Source organism: Nakaseomyces bracarensis, assembly GCF_045282275.1.
Source record: "Nakaseomyces bracarensis strain CBM3 chromosome Unknown Scaff5_0, whole genome shotgun sequence".
NCBI lineage: Eukaryota > Fungi > Ascomycota > Saccharomycetes > Saccharomycetales > Saccharomycetaceae > Nakaseomyces > Nakaseomyces bracarensis.
The window spans coordinates 632,041-647,306 of record NW_027263965.1 but is presented as its reverse complement, the minus strand read 5'-3'; the positions used below and the strand labels follow the sequence as shown (position 1 = coordinate 647,306).

Sequence of the window (15,266 nt, the reverse complement as noted above, 5' to 3'; positions counted from 1 at the left end):
TAGAAACCCACGTACAAATAATGTAAATAAATAGAAAAACAAGGACACAATTCTTAGCACTCGAAAAACGCCTCGATGGCTCGAGGTGACGTGGTTTCGTGAACCAGTACCTTACACAAGCAGTACCTTACACAAGGTGATATATCTACAGTACTTTATATTATACTATATATTCATAACTATATTGGTTGTTATAACTCCAAGTCTTGTTTGACAAGTTGTTTACAGATTGGGTGGTAAGTGTCTTTGAATTTCTCGAATGTTCTGATAGCGAGCTCACGGTCGACTGCGTTGAGTAACCTGTAACCTGGACGAACGAATTTCATTCTACCGACAGTGCCTAACCAGTCAGCCAGTTGTTGGTAAGATGGTTGAATTCTTGCAGTAGTTTGGAATTTGTAGTTCTTGAAGACGACTTCGGCGTTTTGTGATTCTAATATTTGTTTCTTGTAGATATCTAGTAATGTACTGGAAGCGGTTGCGTAATCAGCCCAGTTGATTCTGCTACTTTCAGGAACACAACTTTGAGCTACTAGTTCTTCAAGGAACAATACGATTTGGTTAGAGTTGAAGTCCTTGACGTCGGCAACACTGAATGCCTTCTTGAAGTCATCACTACTTTTCAATTCCTTGACGCTGGAAACCCACTTCTTCACCAGAGACAACACATTGTCGGCTAAAGTGGTGATGAATAGAGGCTTTGGTGGCATACCCGGGGTGAATAGCCATCTTTCCCAATCGACATTTTCAAGTACATCCCTCTTGTTTGGATAAAATTCAAACAAGGTGTCTAAAAATTGGAAAGTGTCTAGAGATTGACGAGCAAATTTCTTGAAGTAGTGTTTAATGAAAGGATCAAACTCAGCAGGGCCACCTAGAACATTTTCTAAATGGAACAATAAGTTGAAACCCTTCTCATATGGGACAGTAGAGAATGCATCATCAGGATCGGTACCATCGTTCAGTTTTTGAACCAACGTGGAGAACTTCTCGGGGTTCTTCATGGCATTAATGGAGTTTTCCAGATCAGACCATCCAATCATCGCACTAAAATGTCTACTTGGTTCTCCGTGTAGAGCACCAACAATCCTTCTCTCAATATAGACAGTCCAACCTTCGTTCAACCAGAAATGGTTCCAGGAACAATTAGTTACTAAGTTACCGGACCAGGAGTGGGCAAGTTCATGAGCAATAACATCAATGTTAGTTTTATCATGAGCAATTAGCGTTGGGGTAGCGAAAGTCATGTTTGGAGACTCCATACCACCATATGGATAAGAATCGACATTAATCAAGATATCGTAGGTGCCCCATTCGTAATCAAAAATCAAGTTTTCAGCAGTTTTGATAAATTTCTCAACATCACCTGAAAATTCCCATACACAGTCCTTCAAGCGATGTGGTTCTGAGTAAACATGAGAACGAGGACCAATAGGAGCTGAAACTAAGTCACCAGAAGCGATACCGACTAGATAGGCTGGGATTGGAATCTCTTGTTTAAAGTGGTAAATAGAAGTTCCTTCCTTTTCAGTAGCGCCAGTAGCAATACCAGAGAAGACTACTGGCAATGGAGATTCGATGTTTGCGGTAAAAGTAGACTTATATGATGGGGTATCAAAACATGGGAATAATGATCTTGCATGAATAGCTTCTAATTGAGAAAACATATAAGGCTTATCACCAGAAGTTTGTTGTGGAGTTAACCATTGTAAAGCAGTACAATCTTTAGTGGTAGAAAATTCTACTTGTAATTGGAATTTCTTGTTGGCCTCCAAGTCCGTCTTGATAACAAGCTTTGAACCTAGCGGTTGTTTTCTAGCCTCAACATTGAAACCGGCATCTTTACCATCGATGGTAACCTTTTTAATGTCAAGGAAGGATGTATCCAGGTCAATTTCATTAACAGAGTTATTCAAAGTGGACAAATCGAACAGAACATTACCACCGACTACAGACTTTTCAAAGGAAAGACTGAAATTTAGAGTCGTGTGATGGATTTGGAAAGATTTGTAATTTGATAGGGTAGAGTAATCGTATTCTGGAGACTGCTTAGGTCTTTTGGATTCTAAGAATGGTGTCAACATTGTCCTTTTCGAATTAATTGAGAATGGTCTGGTTACTGATGACAAAATTCTACTTGAAAACTTATTCATGAACATATAAAAATAAAATGCATAAATAAATATTAAAATCACAAGTAGCAATAAAGGATACATGTAACACAGATAATTGAAGGAATGGAGAAAGAAGAAGAAAAAAAAACTTTAATTGTGTCAATTTGCACTCAGCAATAACGTAAATGCAGAAAATGTGTCAACAAACTGTTGTCAACAAACTGTTGTCATATTAATTTTTCCATCATTTTTTTCCAGCTGCTTCCTATTTCTTCAGCTCCATCTCTTTCTCGGCTTAATTGCCCCGCGATTTTTTTATTCGTTACTCCATTTGAAGGTTGAGAGAGAGAGAGAGAGACATTAACGGTCTCAACAATATGACGAAATGGATTTGTTAATAGTGAAAATTAATTCATATCAGCCAGCAGAACCAATTGTAGAATCCTACTAGGATCCCCAATGATGACGGTATTATTGAGTTAGAGCTACTCGCTGGTGTCACGAGGCTTAACAGTAAAGCCCATCTAGTATATTTGATTTTGTTCTTGTAGTATGTTTCGATGAGTCCTGGTAGATATATCAGGCACATGCATATAGCCATTGAGCAAAACAGAACAGTAAACATTGTTATGTATTTGGATGTGAGGTACTGAGTTGCAGTGAGGCAATTGTTGTTCTCCTGGCTACCATTTTCCATCTCCATAACGTCAAAACTGGCAGGTATCCTGACCAAATCTCTGACTTCTTGATTCTTCTTATCGAAACGTCTGAATATATGTTTCACTTTTCTATATTTCCACATTTTCTTATGATCAATATATCCAATCCATCTTTATTATTCTAATTTTTTTTTTTTTTGAAATAAACACTTCCAATATACTTTCCAATAGTTGTATTTAACAATAAATAGGTAAAGGAAAATGAATCCTAAAAAGGTTTACAAAATAGAGAGAAAGAGTCCTTTTCACATACCGCTGGGTCATTTTTCATATAATTGACATGGCTGGTTTTCATTAAGAATATAAAACTGCCTACAGGAATATCTAGGCAATATAGCGTTTCTTTGAATTAACAGTACTCTCAGCAACAGTAAGCTATTGAATGGCTAAAATATACCAATAGTAGTTACCTTAAATATATTGTATACATGTACCAACTCTGGATAATATACTTATATGGCTAGTCATATGAGTATAACTTGATACGAAATTGTACTCATGAGAATTGGGCCCTGCGTCTTGCAGCAGGCAAAGAGAACATTCGGTGCATCGGATAAACTTTGCTACGGTTGTTTCTGTGCACTCCGATTGTTTTGTCGTAGAAACGGCATTTTCTCGTTTGACACATTTTTTTTTTTAATTATTGTTATAATGCATTGTAGTCGGAGATGAAGGGGGATGAGCTATCTCTTTGATGAACTTATTTTTATTGTAGTATATTGTTTTGTTTCTATTTAAGAACCTCTTATCATTTATAAGAATAACTAGGGAAATCATTACATACCAAATTTACCATAAATCAGAAAACGGGTTCTTTATATTGAAAACAAAAACAAACGGTTAAAAGCAATACTAGATGACAAACCAATTAGATCCACGGTCGCCATTAGTTGTGCTTGTTCCTTATGACATGCATCCTACTGAGCAACTGTCGCAGAGGTTTACCGAATGGCGAAGGGTTATCAAAGCTGTCATTACGTATTTATCTGAGGTTAGCTCTGTGCAAGAAGAGCTGATAAGGCAGAATAACAAAGTTAACAATCTATTAATAGCTAATCATGGTTCTGGGGTTCGTGCTGGACTTAGAAGTGGCTCGGGGCTTGGTGGAAGCTTTACAGGACGACTAGGGAGTAATAATCAGGATAAACTCGTTTATAACCCTGTAAATAAATCAAACGGTGGGTGGCTAAACTTTGGCTCAGATGATGACCACACTAACGGAACCACACAGGTAAATAATTTTTTCCTGCCGATAGGAAATGGGTCTATACAGGATGTGCCGATTATACTAAGTCAATTCCACGAAACTATGGCTGTTGATGCCACTAAGGCAGCTAAGGAACTACAGCTTGAAGTTATTCCCAGACTAGAAACACTCAATAAGGATTTAATAGTCAAGATTAAGAGCATAAAAGCATTAAGCTCTGATTTCAAGAATAACTGTGCGAAAGAACTAGAAGTTACCGGAAACCATATGTCTCAATATGTTCAATCAATTAAGCTTGCTAGAAAAAATGTAGTATCAAAGGATCCCTATTTAATGAAGATTGCGCTGGATTCGCAAATAAAAAGACAACTTTCAGAAGAGAATTTTCTTCACGAAGCGTACATTAACCTACAAACGTCAGCGCGGGAATTAGAAGTGATTATTGTTACCAATATTCAAAACGCCTTCAGAACTCTGGCGCAGATTTTGGGTAACCAATCAAAAATTATAGAAGATCAGCTAGTATCCAGGTTATTAGGGACGTTTCTGTCAGTATCTCCTAGCTTAGAGTGGGATAACTTCATTATTAGAGATACCATTAACTTCATTTCACTGGATACTCCTATGAGAAGGTTTAGGGACATAGAATATTTTGGAAAGGATGATCCACTAACTACCGTTATACAAAGTGGTTATCTAGAGAGAAGGTCAAAATATTTGAAATCTTATTCGAATGGATTTTATGTACTTACTCCAAATTTTCTACACGAATTTAAAACCTCGGACCGGAGGAGAGATAATATACCACTCTTTTCTTTGCCGCTGTCAGAAATTAAACCAGTTCAGCACAGTAAGTTAAAATCCAACGGCAAAAAAGATACTTCTACTGAACCTGTTTCTTATAAGTTTGTATTGCATACGAAGACCAATGGTTTGATTCACAGAGGACATAATTGGGTCTTTAGAACTTCGAATAGTGATGACATGTTAGCATGGTTCAATAATATTTCCGCATTATGTTCTATGGGTGACGTTAAAGATAAAGTAGCGTTTATTCAAGAGAAATCTTTGGGCAATAAAAACCCGAATCATAGTCACGCTGGAGGTGTGTCGGCCAGGAGTTCGACCAACATCTCAAGATCTACTGATGTCAATACCAGAAATACCAATGCGTGCTCAGTGATGTCCCGCGTAGAGACCAATCGTGATACAGTTTCAACCCGGATGAACAGCAACGGTCACGATAAGATTTAAACTTCATATTCCAAACTTGTTACTCCATTATATTATGGTTTCTTTGATACATGTTTAATTAACAGCTAACGTAAAAGTCAAGCTCATTTATGTAATACTAATTGAAATATATCAATATAATATATTATTAATTGTAACATCTTAAAAGAGGTATAAATATATAAATAATGGAAGATTAAAATAAGGGTTGTATATTACCACGACATCAAATTACTTTGACTTTACTATTATATTACATACATAATGCGCATTATTTATTTTTGTATTAATTAAATTAATCAGTTTCAGATTGACTGACAAAAGGAGTCAAGTTCTTGGTTCCTTCTTCCCAGGAGACACCGTTGTAAGTAATGTCACGGATAGCCTTGATGATATCCTCAATAGAACCTCTGACTTGCTTGGTAGAGTCTCTTTCTCTTAAAGTGACAGAGTCATCCTTAACAGAGTCGAAATCGATGGTAACACCAAATGGAGTACCCAACTCATCGTTACGAGCATATCTCTTACCAATAGAGACACCGGAGTCATCGACTCTGAATGCAATCTGTTCCTTTCTCAAGATCTTAGAAACCTTAGCAGTGATAGGAGCCAAATCCTTGTGGTTAGATAGAGGGACCAACAAAACCTTAGTTGGGGCAACCAATGGTGGGAATGAAAGAACACCTCTAGCGGTATCCTCTGGTCTGTTCCAGAAAGAGTGTTCGAAAACGGAGTAAATAATACGACCGATACCGAAGGATGGTTCAATTACGTTAGGAACGTATTCTCTAACATGCTCAACCTTAGTTCTCTTTTCGATGTTAACAAACTTGTCATCCAATTCAATCTCACCTTCAATTCCGTCAACCTTGAATATGATCTTACCGTTTGATTTCAATTCGTTTGCCTTAGCTTCCAACTCTTCTTGGGAAAGGTTAGTCAAATAAGCTTCAACCTTTGGAGCATCCTTTCTAAATTTAGGACCGAACAACTTCTTGGTTAGGTCAATTTCAAATTTGGTGACCTCGACTGGAGTGTCCAACTTTTGTCTGACAACCATCTTCTCCTTAGTCTTGTTGGAGTGTACAGTCAAGTCAAAAGCGGATCTATCGGCACAACCAACACATTCAATCCAACCGTATGAGGTCTTCAATTCAGCATCCCAACAGTCAGCAGCATAATGGGCCATTTCGTTAGCCATGTGCTGACGGAATCTCAACTTAGAGTCATCGACACCGATCTTAATTAAGAACATGTAAATTCTAGCAATGAAGTAACCTAAAGTTTCGTTGTCAACCATACCGGAAGAAACAGCTTCACCAATGGTCTTGACCAAAGGTTCTGTGGAACCTGCTTGCTGTACATCACGTGGCAAGAAAGAAAGCTTAATGTCCTTTACTTCACCGAACTTAGGGTGGGACTTATCTAGAGGGTCCACAAAATGTTCAATTTCGGCCATCAAGAATTCACGGACTCTCAATAGACCAGCTCTTGGAGAGATTTCATTTCTGAAGGACTTACCGATGGAGGCGGAGGCAAAAGGAGTCTTACCATTGTTGAATTCAAGTAGTTTGTTGAAGTTCAAGAACTGACCTTGAGCGGTTTCTGGTCTTAGGTAACCCTTCAATTGACCGGATGGACCGATGGCAGTCTCGAACATCAGGTTGAAAGCCATTGGTGGTTCCAACTTGTCTCCGGTGACTGGGTTACCGATGTTGTACAGCTCCATCAACTCACCCAACTCTGGACCTGAGTAACCATCAATCTTAGCCAAGACAGTCTCGTATTCCTTGACGACTGAGTCTTCTAGCTTAACAGCCTTGATCTGCTTGACCTTCTTCTTTCTCTTCTTCTTGTCGGCATCACCCTCGGCATCAGCGTTGGCGTCGGCAACTAGACCTCTAGCCTCTTGGTCACCTTTCAAACGAGCCTCTAGTACTTCTTCCACCAAATGGTCAGCTCTGAAGATTTCACCGGTCTTCAAGTCTCTGCACATCCAGTCCGAGAACTTGTCGACGTGACCGGAGGTCTTCAAAACCTCGTAAGGTGTCAACATAGTACAATCAACCTCTAACATATCTTCCTCTAGGATGAAATGCTTTCTCCACACATCAACCACATTGGCTTGGAAAGAACAACCTGGTGGACCGTAGTCGTAAAGACCGGAGACACCACCGTATAGATCAAAAGCTGGAGCGTAGAAGAATCTACCTCTTAGGATGGACTCTAGCTTCTCTCTGCTGAATTCAACAGCAGACCTAGCGTTTTTAACTTCCTCAACAGACATCCTTTTTATCTTAACCGATTTCTTGGCTATCTGAGCGTATGGTCTGATGAAATTCCTTAAAAACCACAACTTTGCTGTATTTTTAATTAATCAAGAAAAGAAACAATATACAAAAAGAATTTGTTAGTTTAAAGATTATAATAATAAAAAACTAAATAAAAACTGTAACTAGTAATTGGTAGTAATTTTAATTGGGACCCAATAAAAAAATTACATCATAAAGAAAAAAATTGAAGAGAGAAAAAAAGAAAGAAACAATTATATTGTATAACCTCTTTCAAGACAAAATCAACAACATATTATAATATAGTATAACTATTTAATATGAACAGAACACACAGAGGCATCGCAAAAAATTCATATATTAAATAAGAAGATAAAAAAAATTTTTTTTGCTTTTATTGATTTTCTAGATTTTCTCTCGCTCGAGCCCTAGATTGGCTGAAAAATATTGAGAAGGTTTCCTCTCTACAAGCACTTCTGCGGTTGAAAATCTTGTTTTCTTTTGAAAAAAAAAAAAAAAAAAGAAACATCTATATCTTATCATACACGGCACTTGTCACGCTACTATATATTCATATACGTATTCGTCACAACTAACATGACACCACATGACTATCACTACATACAGCAATGTCATGTGAAAATATATAGTTATAAACGAGCATTCCGAACTTTTCTTTCTATCCATGAGAGATTATCGATAGAAGCCGGGTAATCAATAGCCGGGTAAAAAACAAAAGAACGATTCTTTTAGTTTTTTATGAAAGAAAATAGTTTTTATAGATAGTGTTTTTCTAATATTGTGCACAGAAAGAAAACAGCCTTTCTCTACGTCTGTTTTCTTTAAAATGCTCTCTTTTTTGGGCTTTTTTAAGGAGTTGGTGCGAGGGTTTCTTTAGAAGGTGTCTCTCTAACTTGGCAAGAAGCCTATTATTAAACTTTAACCCATAAAAGGATATTATTTTATATCTTTGACGTTAACAAATACTTGAGCAGAAATTAAATCGAGCAAAGGAGACGAAAGATAAAGAGTGAGTGGGTAGATTAGAAAGAGAGAGAAATAAGTAGGACTCACGATATTAGAAACAAGAAGGGACATCACGTTAATTATAAGGGGAAATCATAATATATAACATATATCTGGGATGGAGGATGATAAGAAGTTGACGGTGGAGACGGAGACTGTGGAGGCTGTGCCGAGTAATATACTTCCTAATAGTGGGAGGAATGGGTCAACTACTGATACTCCGGTTTTGCGACTGCCTAGTTTTTCAGAGAATAATGTTGAATTGGGCGGAGAGAGGACGCCAGATGAATTTATGCATCAGAGTACTGAATCACCGTTGAATGCTGTTAAGGAAAGTGAATCTGGGGTGGAATACCCGCCGCAACAACTGATAGCGAAGAAGACGCTGATTGATCACAATCCGATGTCTCCGCATAGCACCGGTAGTGTTCTTAAGAATAAAAAAAGTTCTCTTTTGATAGACGAGAGCAGTTCTGTGCCGCCCATGGCAACGGATTCTACATATTCTATTAGTGGTAGTGGACGAAATAAATCTAACTTAGAGAGTGTGGCGAGACCTATAGGAGGTGTGGCTTCTCTCACTAGTACGCCTGAACTACAGCATATCAACGGTATAAAGAGTAAGATAAAAATTGTTCCTAGTAATATAGACCTACCAACACAAATGCCTCATGCAAGACAAGAAAGTGTGACTGAATTTCATGACGACAGTAGCCATGTTTTAGATAAGGTGCCGTTACAAAGACAGCCGTCAGGGATTGCTGGTGTCGGATCTTCATTTATATCTAGCACCAACTTAAACTCTCAGATAAATCCAAGCGGAACAAATAATGGTAGTATTAATAATAACAATATTAACAACGGTAACGGTACTACTAATAATAATAATCATAATAATAATAATAGTAATAGCAATAATAATGCTCATAATAATAACGGTAACGGGAATGGTAGCACAAAAAATAACAACAATAATATCAACAACAATAGTAATAATATTCTTTCAAACAATTCACATATGCCCTTAAATCTACAAGCGGCATCTTCGCAAGGTCCTACTTCAGGAAATTTACCGTTTTTTCAGAATAAAATGAAGGATAGACCGAATATGGTCTCAATGAACTCTAGAGAAATACTTCTTCTTGGCGATGGACCGAAGAAAATTGATAAGGGCCATATGGTATCTGATGAGTCAGTGCATCAACTGGATAATGATACAGGCCATCGTCCTACTAAAACAGATTTTTTTGCTGCAAGGTTAGCTTCAGCTGTCGGTGAAAATGAAATAAGTGACTCAGAAGAAACCTTTGTTTACGAATCGGCTGCCAATTCTACAAAGAACATGATATACCCAAGCACTGCTAACTTAAATGATGTTGATCATCATCAGGGTTCTAATAGTAATGATAATGGCACATCTGGTAAAGTACATTCGATTGCAACAAAATCAAGTGTGCCTGTTCTCAATGGCAATACGAAACTTTTCAGTAGATTAAAATCGACTACAAGGCATATAAGTACAGGTGGTATGCCTAACGCTTCTCTTACTCAATCTTCGCCTAATGTTCCAGGTACATATACACAAAGTAATTTATCTCAGCTTGAAGCTGATAGAACAAGTTTACAATCATCTGCAAGGCCTCCAAATAGACATACAGACCAACATTCAATCAGATCATTGATGTCAGAGCAAAAATCGCCTGATCGTAAGATGGGTGGAGGCTTATCTGCAGTGAATGAATCTAATGGGACAGTAAACTCACCTTCGCTCCATTATCAAAACTCTACGAATTTCATGCCTCATAAAAACCAGAGTAGGTTGAATAATTTCAGTCAAAGGAGTGTTTCAGTGTCGAATAATGGAAATACTGCAGCGATTGCTAGACATACGTCTATCCCTGGTACCTCACAACGTCCAAAATCAAATATGTTACATAAAAATGGCTCTAAAACGAATGAGAGTAAAAAAGCATTGAGAACAACAGTTTCGAAAATCTTTGACGCTAATGGAACTTCATTGAGAAGATACTCGGGGGTCCCAGATAACGTAAATCTGGAAGATTTTATTGAGCAAGCTGTTGATAGTCTTCCACCTGGTACTAACCAAAGAGATCGTAAAATAGGGAACTATTCGCGTGCAATTCCTTCAAGACAATCTATCACTGTGAACCAGAATAATGATTCCATCAAATCGAGTCCAATTGATAATGTTAGTGCATATCGGAGAAGTAATGGTACAATAATAGATAGCAATGAATCTATGCCAGATACTGGTAATCATGATAGACAGTCAGCTCGTCCCAAGGTGGAATGTAGACATCCAGGCAGTGGTGACAATACCAAGCCACATAGAAGTAGCGCGATTGAAGACACGTTAAATCCTAATCACCGATTCTCGCAACATGAAGACGAAGACGATGATGATGACAGATCGATGTTTTATTACAATCATGGCAGTAACTTGGAGGCTAGGCCTCAGATTTCTGAATATGAAGGAGATGTCGGGGATCAAGATTCAGAAGAAGAGTTGATTGATGATGGTTTACATCACCAATTCTTTGGGAGCGGGAATATTGATGGAGACAATATCAGCCCTAATAATTATGATAGAAATGGCTACTATGGAGCGGTAAGAAATTCGAATATTGGGTCATATTTCCCTTATGTCTCAACACCTATTAACACACAGGAAGAAGGTTACGCTAATGGACATGGCCGTTATCAAAATAAGGACTCGACCGAGTTCACACCTTTGAACAGATCCAACTACTACGTTGACAATAATTACCAGTTCTCGCCACATAATTTCTATTCTAAGAGAAATGCGTGGACAAGGTTCAGAAATTGTTTTTATTTAACTATGTCTGTTCTGTTGCTCGTTTCCTTGGGTTTCATATTGGGTTTCTTACTGGCTGCCAACAAAGAGCTTCGTGAGTTCGATATTGTGGTAATGGACAACGTTATCTCTAGCACAGATGAGCTCATATTTGACTTGACCACAACAGCGTTCAACCCAGGGATATTCCCCATATACATAGATGAAGTGGAGTTTGATATATTCGCAAAGACGCAGTACCTGCGCTGCAACAGCTATGGTGCCTGTTCGCCAAGTTTCGACAGCTCAACAAACGTAGAGACTATCTTCCTAGGGATAGCTAAGCACTTAGAGACTCCCCTCAAATACCAAGGTGGTTTCTTCAACAGGAACTTCGACATCTCGGAAACCAGTGTACGGCTACACAAACCAGGCTCGGATGAAGCCAAGGAAGACGATGGAGAGGAGGTTGCGGCTGAGGATCCCAGCGACGATGTCACTAAATGGAAGCTACTAATAAAACATGACTACGAACTCATCCTACGAGGAAACGTAAAATATAAGGTACCATTCTTCAACACACAGAGATCTATTGCTGTCCAAATGTCTGCAGACGTACGTCCCGGCAAGGAGAAATAAATTTAATATCTATATTTATATGTTTGTACAAAATATATAATTATAAATATAATAAATCATGCGATTCACTACACATTATTCCCATTAAAGAATGATTGTGCTTTTTACGAAACACCCTATTTATAGAAATTCTCGAACACAGAAAATCGCCCAGCGACTCGCCATAACCAAAAAAAAGAAAGAAACGAAAGAAATAAAAAAAGACAATAAAATGACGTCATTTTATTTATAAAAGATTTGGGTAATTAAAAATAAATATTTAGAATTATTAGAGATTGTACGGGTAGTTTACTACAAAAGCTATATTTAAACCTCTCTTTTTTTTCTTTTTAGTTGTTTCTTTCTGTATTTTTTTCTCTCTAATGGAATTTTATTAGTTTATTTATATTGGTTTTGCCCAAATAGTTTACGCTTTTGAAGAATTGGATAAACTAAGGGCCAATACAGAATTTATTTATAAATAAATTTATTGTTAAGGAGATAGATTGAGAGTGAAAGAGGGGCCTTACTATTGGAATCAAGAAAAGTAGAGCAAACAAAACAAAACAAAACAAAACAAAAGAAAGGAAGGAAAGAGAAGTAAAAATTCTTTTCTCAAAGTTTGTTTAGAATAATAATAACAAATAAAAGAAGAAAAAATACAGAAGCAAAGACATTATACAAAAAATACAGAATACAAAAATACAAAATACAAAAATACAAAATACAAAAATACAAAATACAAAAATACAATAAAATAAAATAAGAATAATAATAATCAAATATAACAAATACTTATTCTCTTTGCCTTTGTTGTGATTTACAGGTTTAAAAATAAAAATAAACCAAATAAAAATAAACGACTAAAGAGAACAAGACCCAAGTAAAAACAAGTAACTTATAAAAAGAGATAATAGGAAAAAGGAGAAGTAAAAAAAAGTCTTTTATTGAGTTCGAAATAGAAAGAGAGGCTAAAGAAGAAAACTAACAAGAAGCTAATATTCAAGTAGAGGAATAGAAATTTACTATTATTGCAACAACAAAAAAATGCATGATAGTAATGACCAAATAGGCGGAGCTGTACGGACATTACACAACCGTAATACTAAGAACCTTTCGCTGGATATAGATAGTAATGGTGGACATGGAGAGTTTGATGAGAGTTTCAGTAGTAGGAGCAATGCTAGTGATAATGAGAGTGGTAGTGATATAAGCCTTCCGATGATAGGAACCAACGGTAATTCCTCGATACGACCGGGCCTTGTTAGGAGAGACACAAATGGTAGTGGTAATAACATTTATAAGAAGACCTTTATGAATAGTGGAGATAAGGCTGGCCATCCTAAGCGTAGTGGTAACTCTATATATACATTGACAACTCGTCTAGATAATGTTAAATCCACTTCTCCTGTTTACGCCTCTTCTATGAATGTCGATAATAAGAAGAAGCTGAATAGGGTTCACTCACTGTCTCTATCAGTACGAACTAAGAATCTCAACAGTACAGCTACAGCTCCGTTAACTTCTACCGCAGAGATGGTCAGTAATCATAAAAGGAATAGATCACTAACGGTATCGGGCATGGAAACCTCTACCCCGATAACATCTCATCATTCAGATACTATGGTAGGAAGAACTTCAACTATTTCAAAACTTATAGGGCGAGGTGATGTGAGTGATAACTTCAATATGGACACATTGTATAGTGAAATTTATCGTAATACAACATACACTAATGGTCCTATTCTAGTTGTTCCACCATTAGTATACCTTTATTCTGAACCACAACTAAGTTCCATTTTGAATTACCAGGTAGTTATTAATGTTGCTAAGGAGATAGATAATCTGGGTGCTCAGATACCGAAAGATAAAAACATAGCTTATTATCATATACCGTGGACTCATAGTTCGAATATTTCTAAGGATCTGCTGTATTTAACCGATATTATGCACAGAGCTGTAAAGGAAGGGAAGAAAGTGCTTGTGCACTGCCAGTGTGGGGTTTCAAGGTCTGCTTCGTTGATTGTAGCCTATCTAATGCGCTATGAACATCTAGTACTTAATGATGCGTACAACAGGCTGAAAGAAACTGCCAAAGATATCAGTCCCAATATGGGTTTAATTTTTCAGCTGATGGAATTTAATGATATGTTAGCGGCTTCGAAGTCGTCATCTTCAACAAGTACAATGATGACGTCTAATGAAGAGGATATGTCATTGCCAAAATATAATGAGAACCGAATTTCGAATATAGAAGCTCCACAACTAGTAAGAGATATAATTGCCGATGGGCATCACTCTTTTGGGTTGAATACTTCTACTATTGTTAGCGACAGTACTAGTGCGAATAGTTCAGTTAGCACTAATAGTATAAATTTACAGAGTGAACCTTTTATGCTTCTTAATAACAAGGACGCTACACTAGTGAACCTTGGAAATAACGATATTATAAACACTAATTATAAGAATACCACTACGGATGTTGGTGAAGCTGTTTCACAGATAATATGACTTGGATGTACTAATATTTACAATTCTGCTCAATTCTGCCCAATAAAATTAATTAGAGGTATTTTCCTAATTTTTTGTTTTTTTTATTTTTTTGTTTTTTTGTTTGTTTTGTTTGTTTTTTAATGTTTGATTCTATGCATATGCTACTTCTCGACCATGTATTTTACATGCCTATATTCTTATTTTGTTTTACTTTCTTTTATTGGGCCTTTTTGTTATGATTATTTACGTTTGTCCCATTGTGGATGCGGAAGTTATTGTTCCTTAATTCCCCGCCTCTATTTTGACTTCTGGCACTGTATTAACAAAAAATCACGATACGATTTTAATATTTTCTATTCTTAAAATTTTTATTTCATTCAGTTCCCTGGGTTGATGTTTCTCATTTGATGGATACGAAATCAAAGAAGCAGCATTTTTCAATGCTGTTTACATATCTAGTTTCTTTCTTAACTCCCAGAGATTACACCCACCGCTTTTTGATAGGTATATCATCTATCCAACTGTTTTGTTCTTTTCAGTTTCATTACAATTTTTTTTTATTTTTTTTTTTTTCATTTTGGCTTTTTAATTGTGTTTCTGTATTAACTATTACTTTGTTGTTAGCAATTTGGCTCTTTTATATATATACTCTAGATGTATTGTATACTCTTTTCATTGTTATCAACGTTCGATTCAATTGCATTCTTACCGGATTTGTAACAACATTTAGATATCGATAATAATATATAG

General features: G+C 36.7%; 6 protein-coding genes across 6 annotated transcripts; 3 read left to right on the top strand and 3 right to left on the bottom strand.

Moving 5' to 3' along the window:
• Nucleotides 1–191: 191 nt before the first annotated feature.
• LAP2 (bifunctional aminopeptidase/epoxide hydrolase) lies at nucleotides 192–2,159 on the bottom strand (the record flags this gene model as incomplete). Its single annotated transcript, XM_071051285.1, has 1 exon — nucleotides 192–2,159. One exon carries the CDS (start codon nucleotides 2,157–2,159, stop codon nucleotides 192–194), a length of 1,968 nt encoding a protein of 655 aa, XP_070907981.1.
• A 367-nt stretch (nucleotides 2,160–2,526) lies between these two features.
• On the bottom strand, nucleotides 2,527–2,916 carry RNJ42_01118 (uncharacterized protein; the record flags this gene model as incomplete). The annotated part of the gene is made up of 1 exon (XM_071051284.1): nucleotides 2,527–2,916. One exon carries the CDS (start codon nucleotides 2,914–2,916, stop codon nucleotides 2,527–2,529), a length of 390 nt encoding a protein of 129 aa, XP_070907980.1.
• A 773-nt stretch (nucleotides 2,917–3,689) lies between these two features.
• Nucleotides 3,690–5,294, top strand: SLM2 (phosphatidylinositol 4,5-bisphosphate-binding protein; the record flags this gene model as incomplete). Its single annotated transcript, XM_071051283.1, has 1 exon — nucleotides 3,690–5,294. One exon carries the CDS (start codon nucleotides 3,690–3,692, stop codon nucleotides 5,292–5,294), a length of 1,605 nt encoding a protein of 534 aa, XP_070907979.1.
• Nucleotides 5,295–5,568: 274 nt separating this feature from the next.
• Nucleotides 5,569–7,560, bottom strand: GRS1 (glycine--tRNA ligase; the record flags this gene model as incomplete). Its single annotated transcript, XM_071051282.1, has 1 exon — nucleotides 5,569–7,560. One exon carries the CDS (start codon nucleotides 7,558–7,560, stop codon nucleotides 5,569–5,571), a length of 1,992 nt encoding a protein of 663 aa, XP_070907978.1.
• A 1,148-nt stretch (nucleotides 7,561–8,708) lies between these two features.
• VAC7 (Vac7p) lies at nucleotides 8,709–12,044 on the top strand (the record flags this gene model as incomplete). The annotated part of the gene is made up of 1 exon (XM_071051281.1): nucleotides 8,709–12,044. One exon carries the CDS (start codon nucleotides 8,709–8,711, stop codon nucleotides 12,042–12,044), a length of 3,336 nt encoding a protein of 1,111 aa, XP_070907977.1.
• A 1,026-nt stretch (nucleotides 12,045–13,070) lies between these two features.
• MSG5 (tyrosine/serine/threonine protein phosphatase MSG5) lies at nucleotides 13,071–14,534 on the top strand (the record flags this gene model as incomplete). The annotated part of the gene is made up of 1 exon (XM_071051280.1): nucleotides 13,071–14,534. One exon carries the CDS (start codon nucleotides 13,071–13,073, stop codon nucleotides 14,532–14,534), a length of 1,464 nt encoding a protein of 487 aa, XP_070907976.1.
• Between the last annotated feature and the right edge of the window lie 732 nt (nucleotides 14,535–15,266).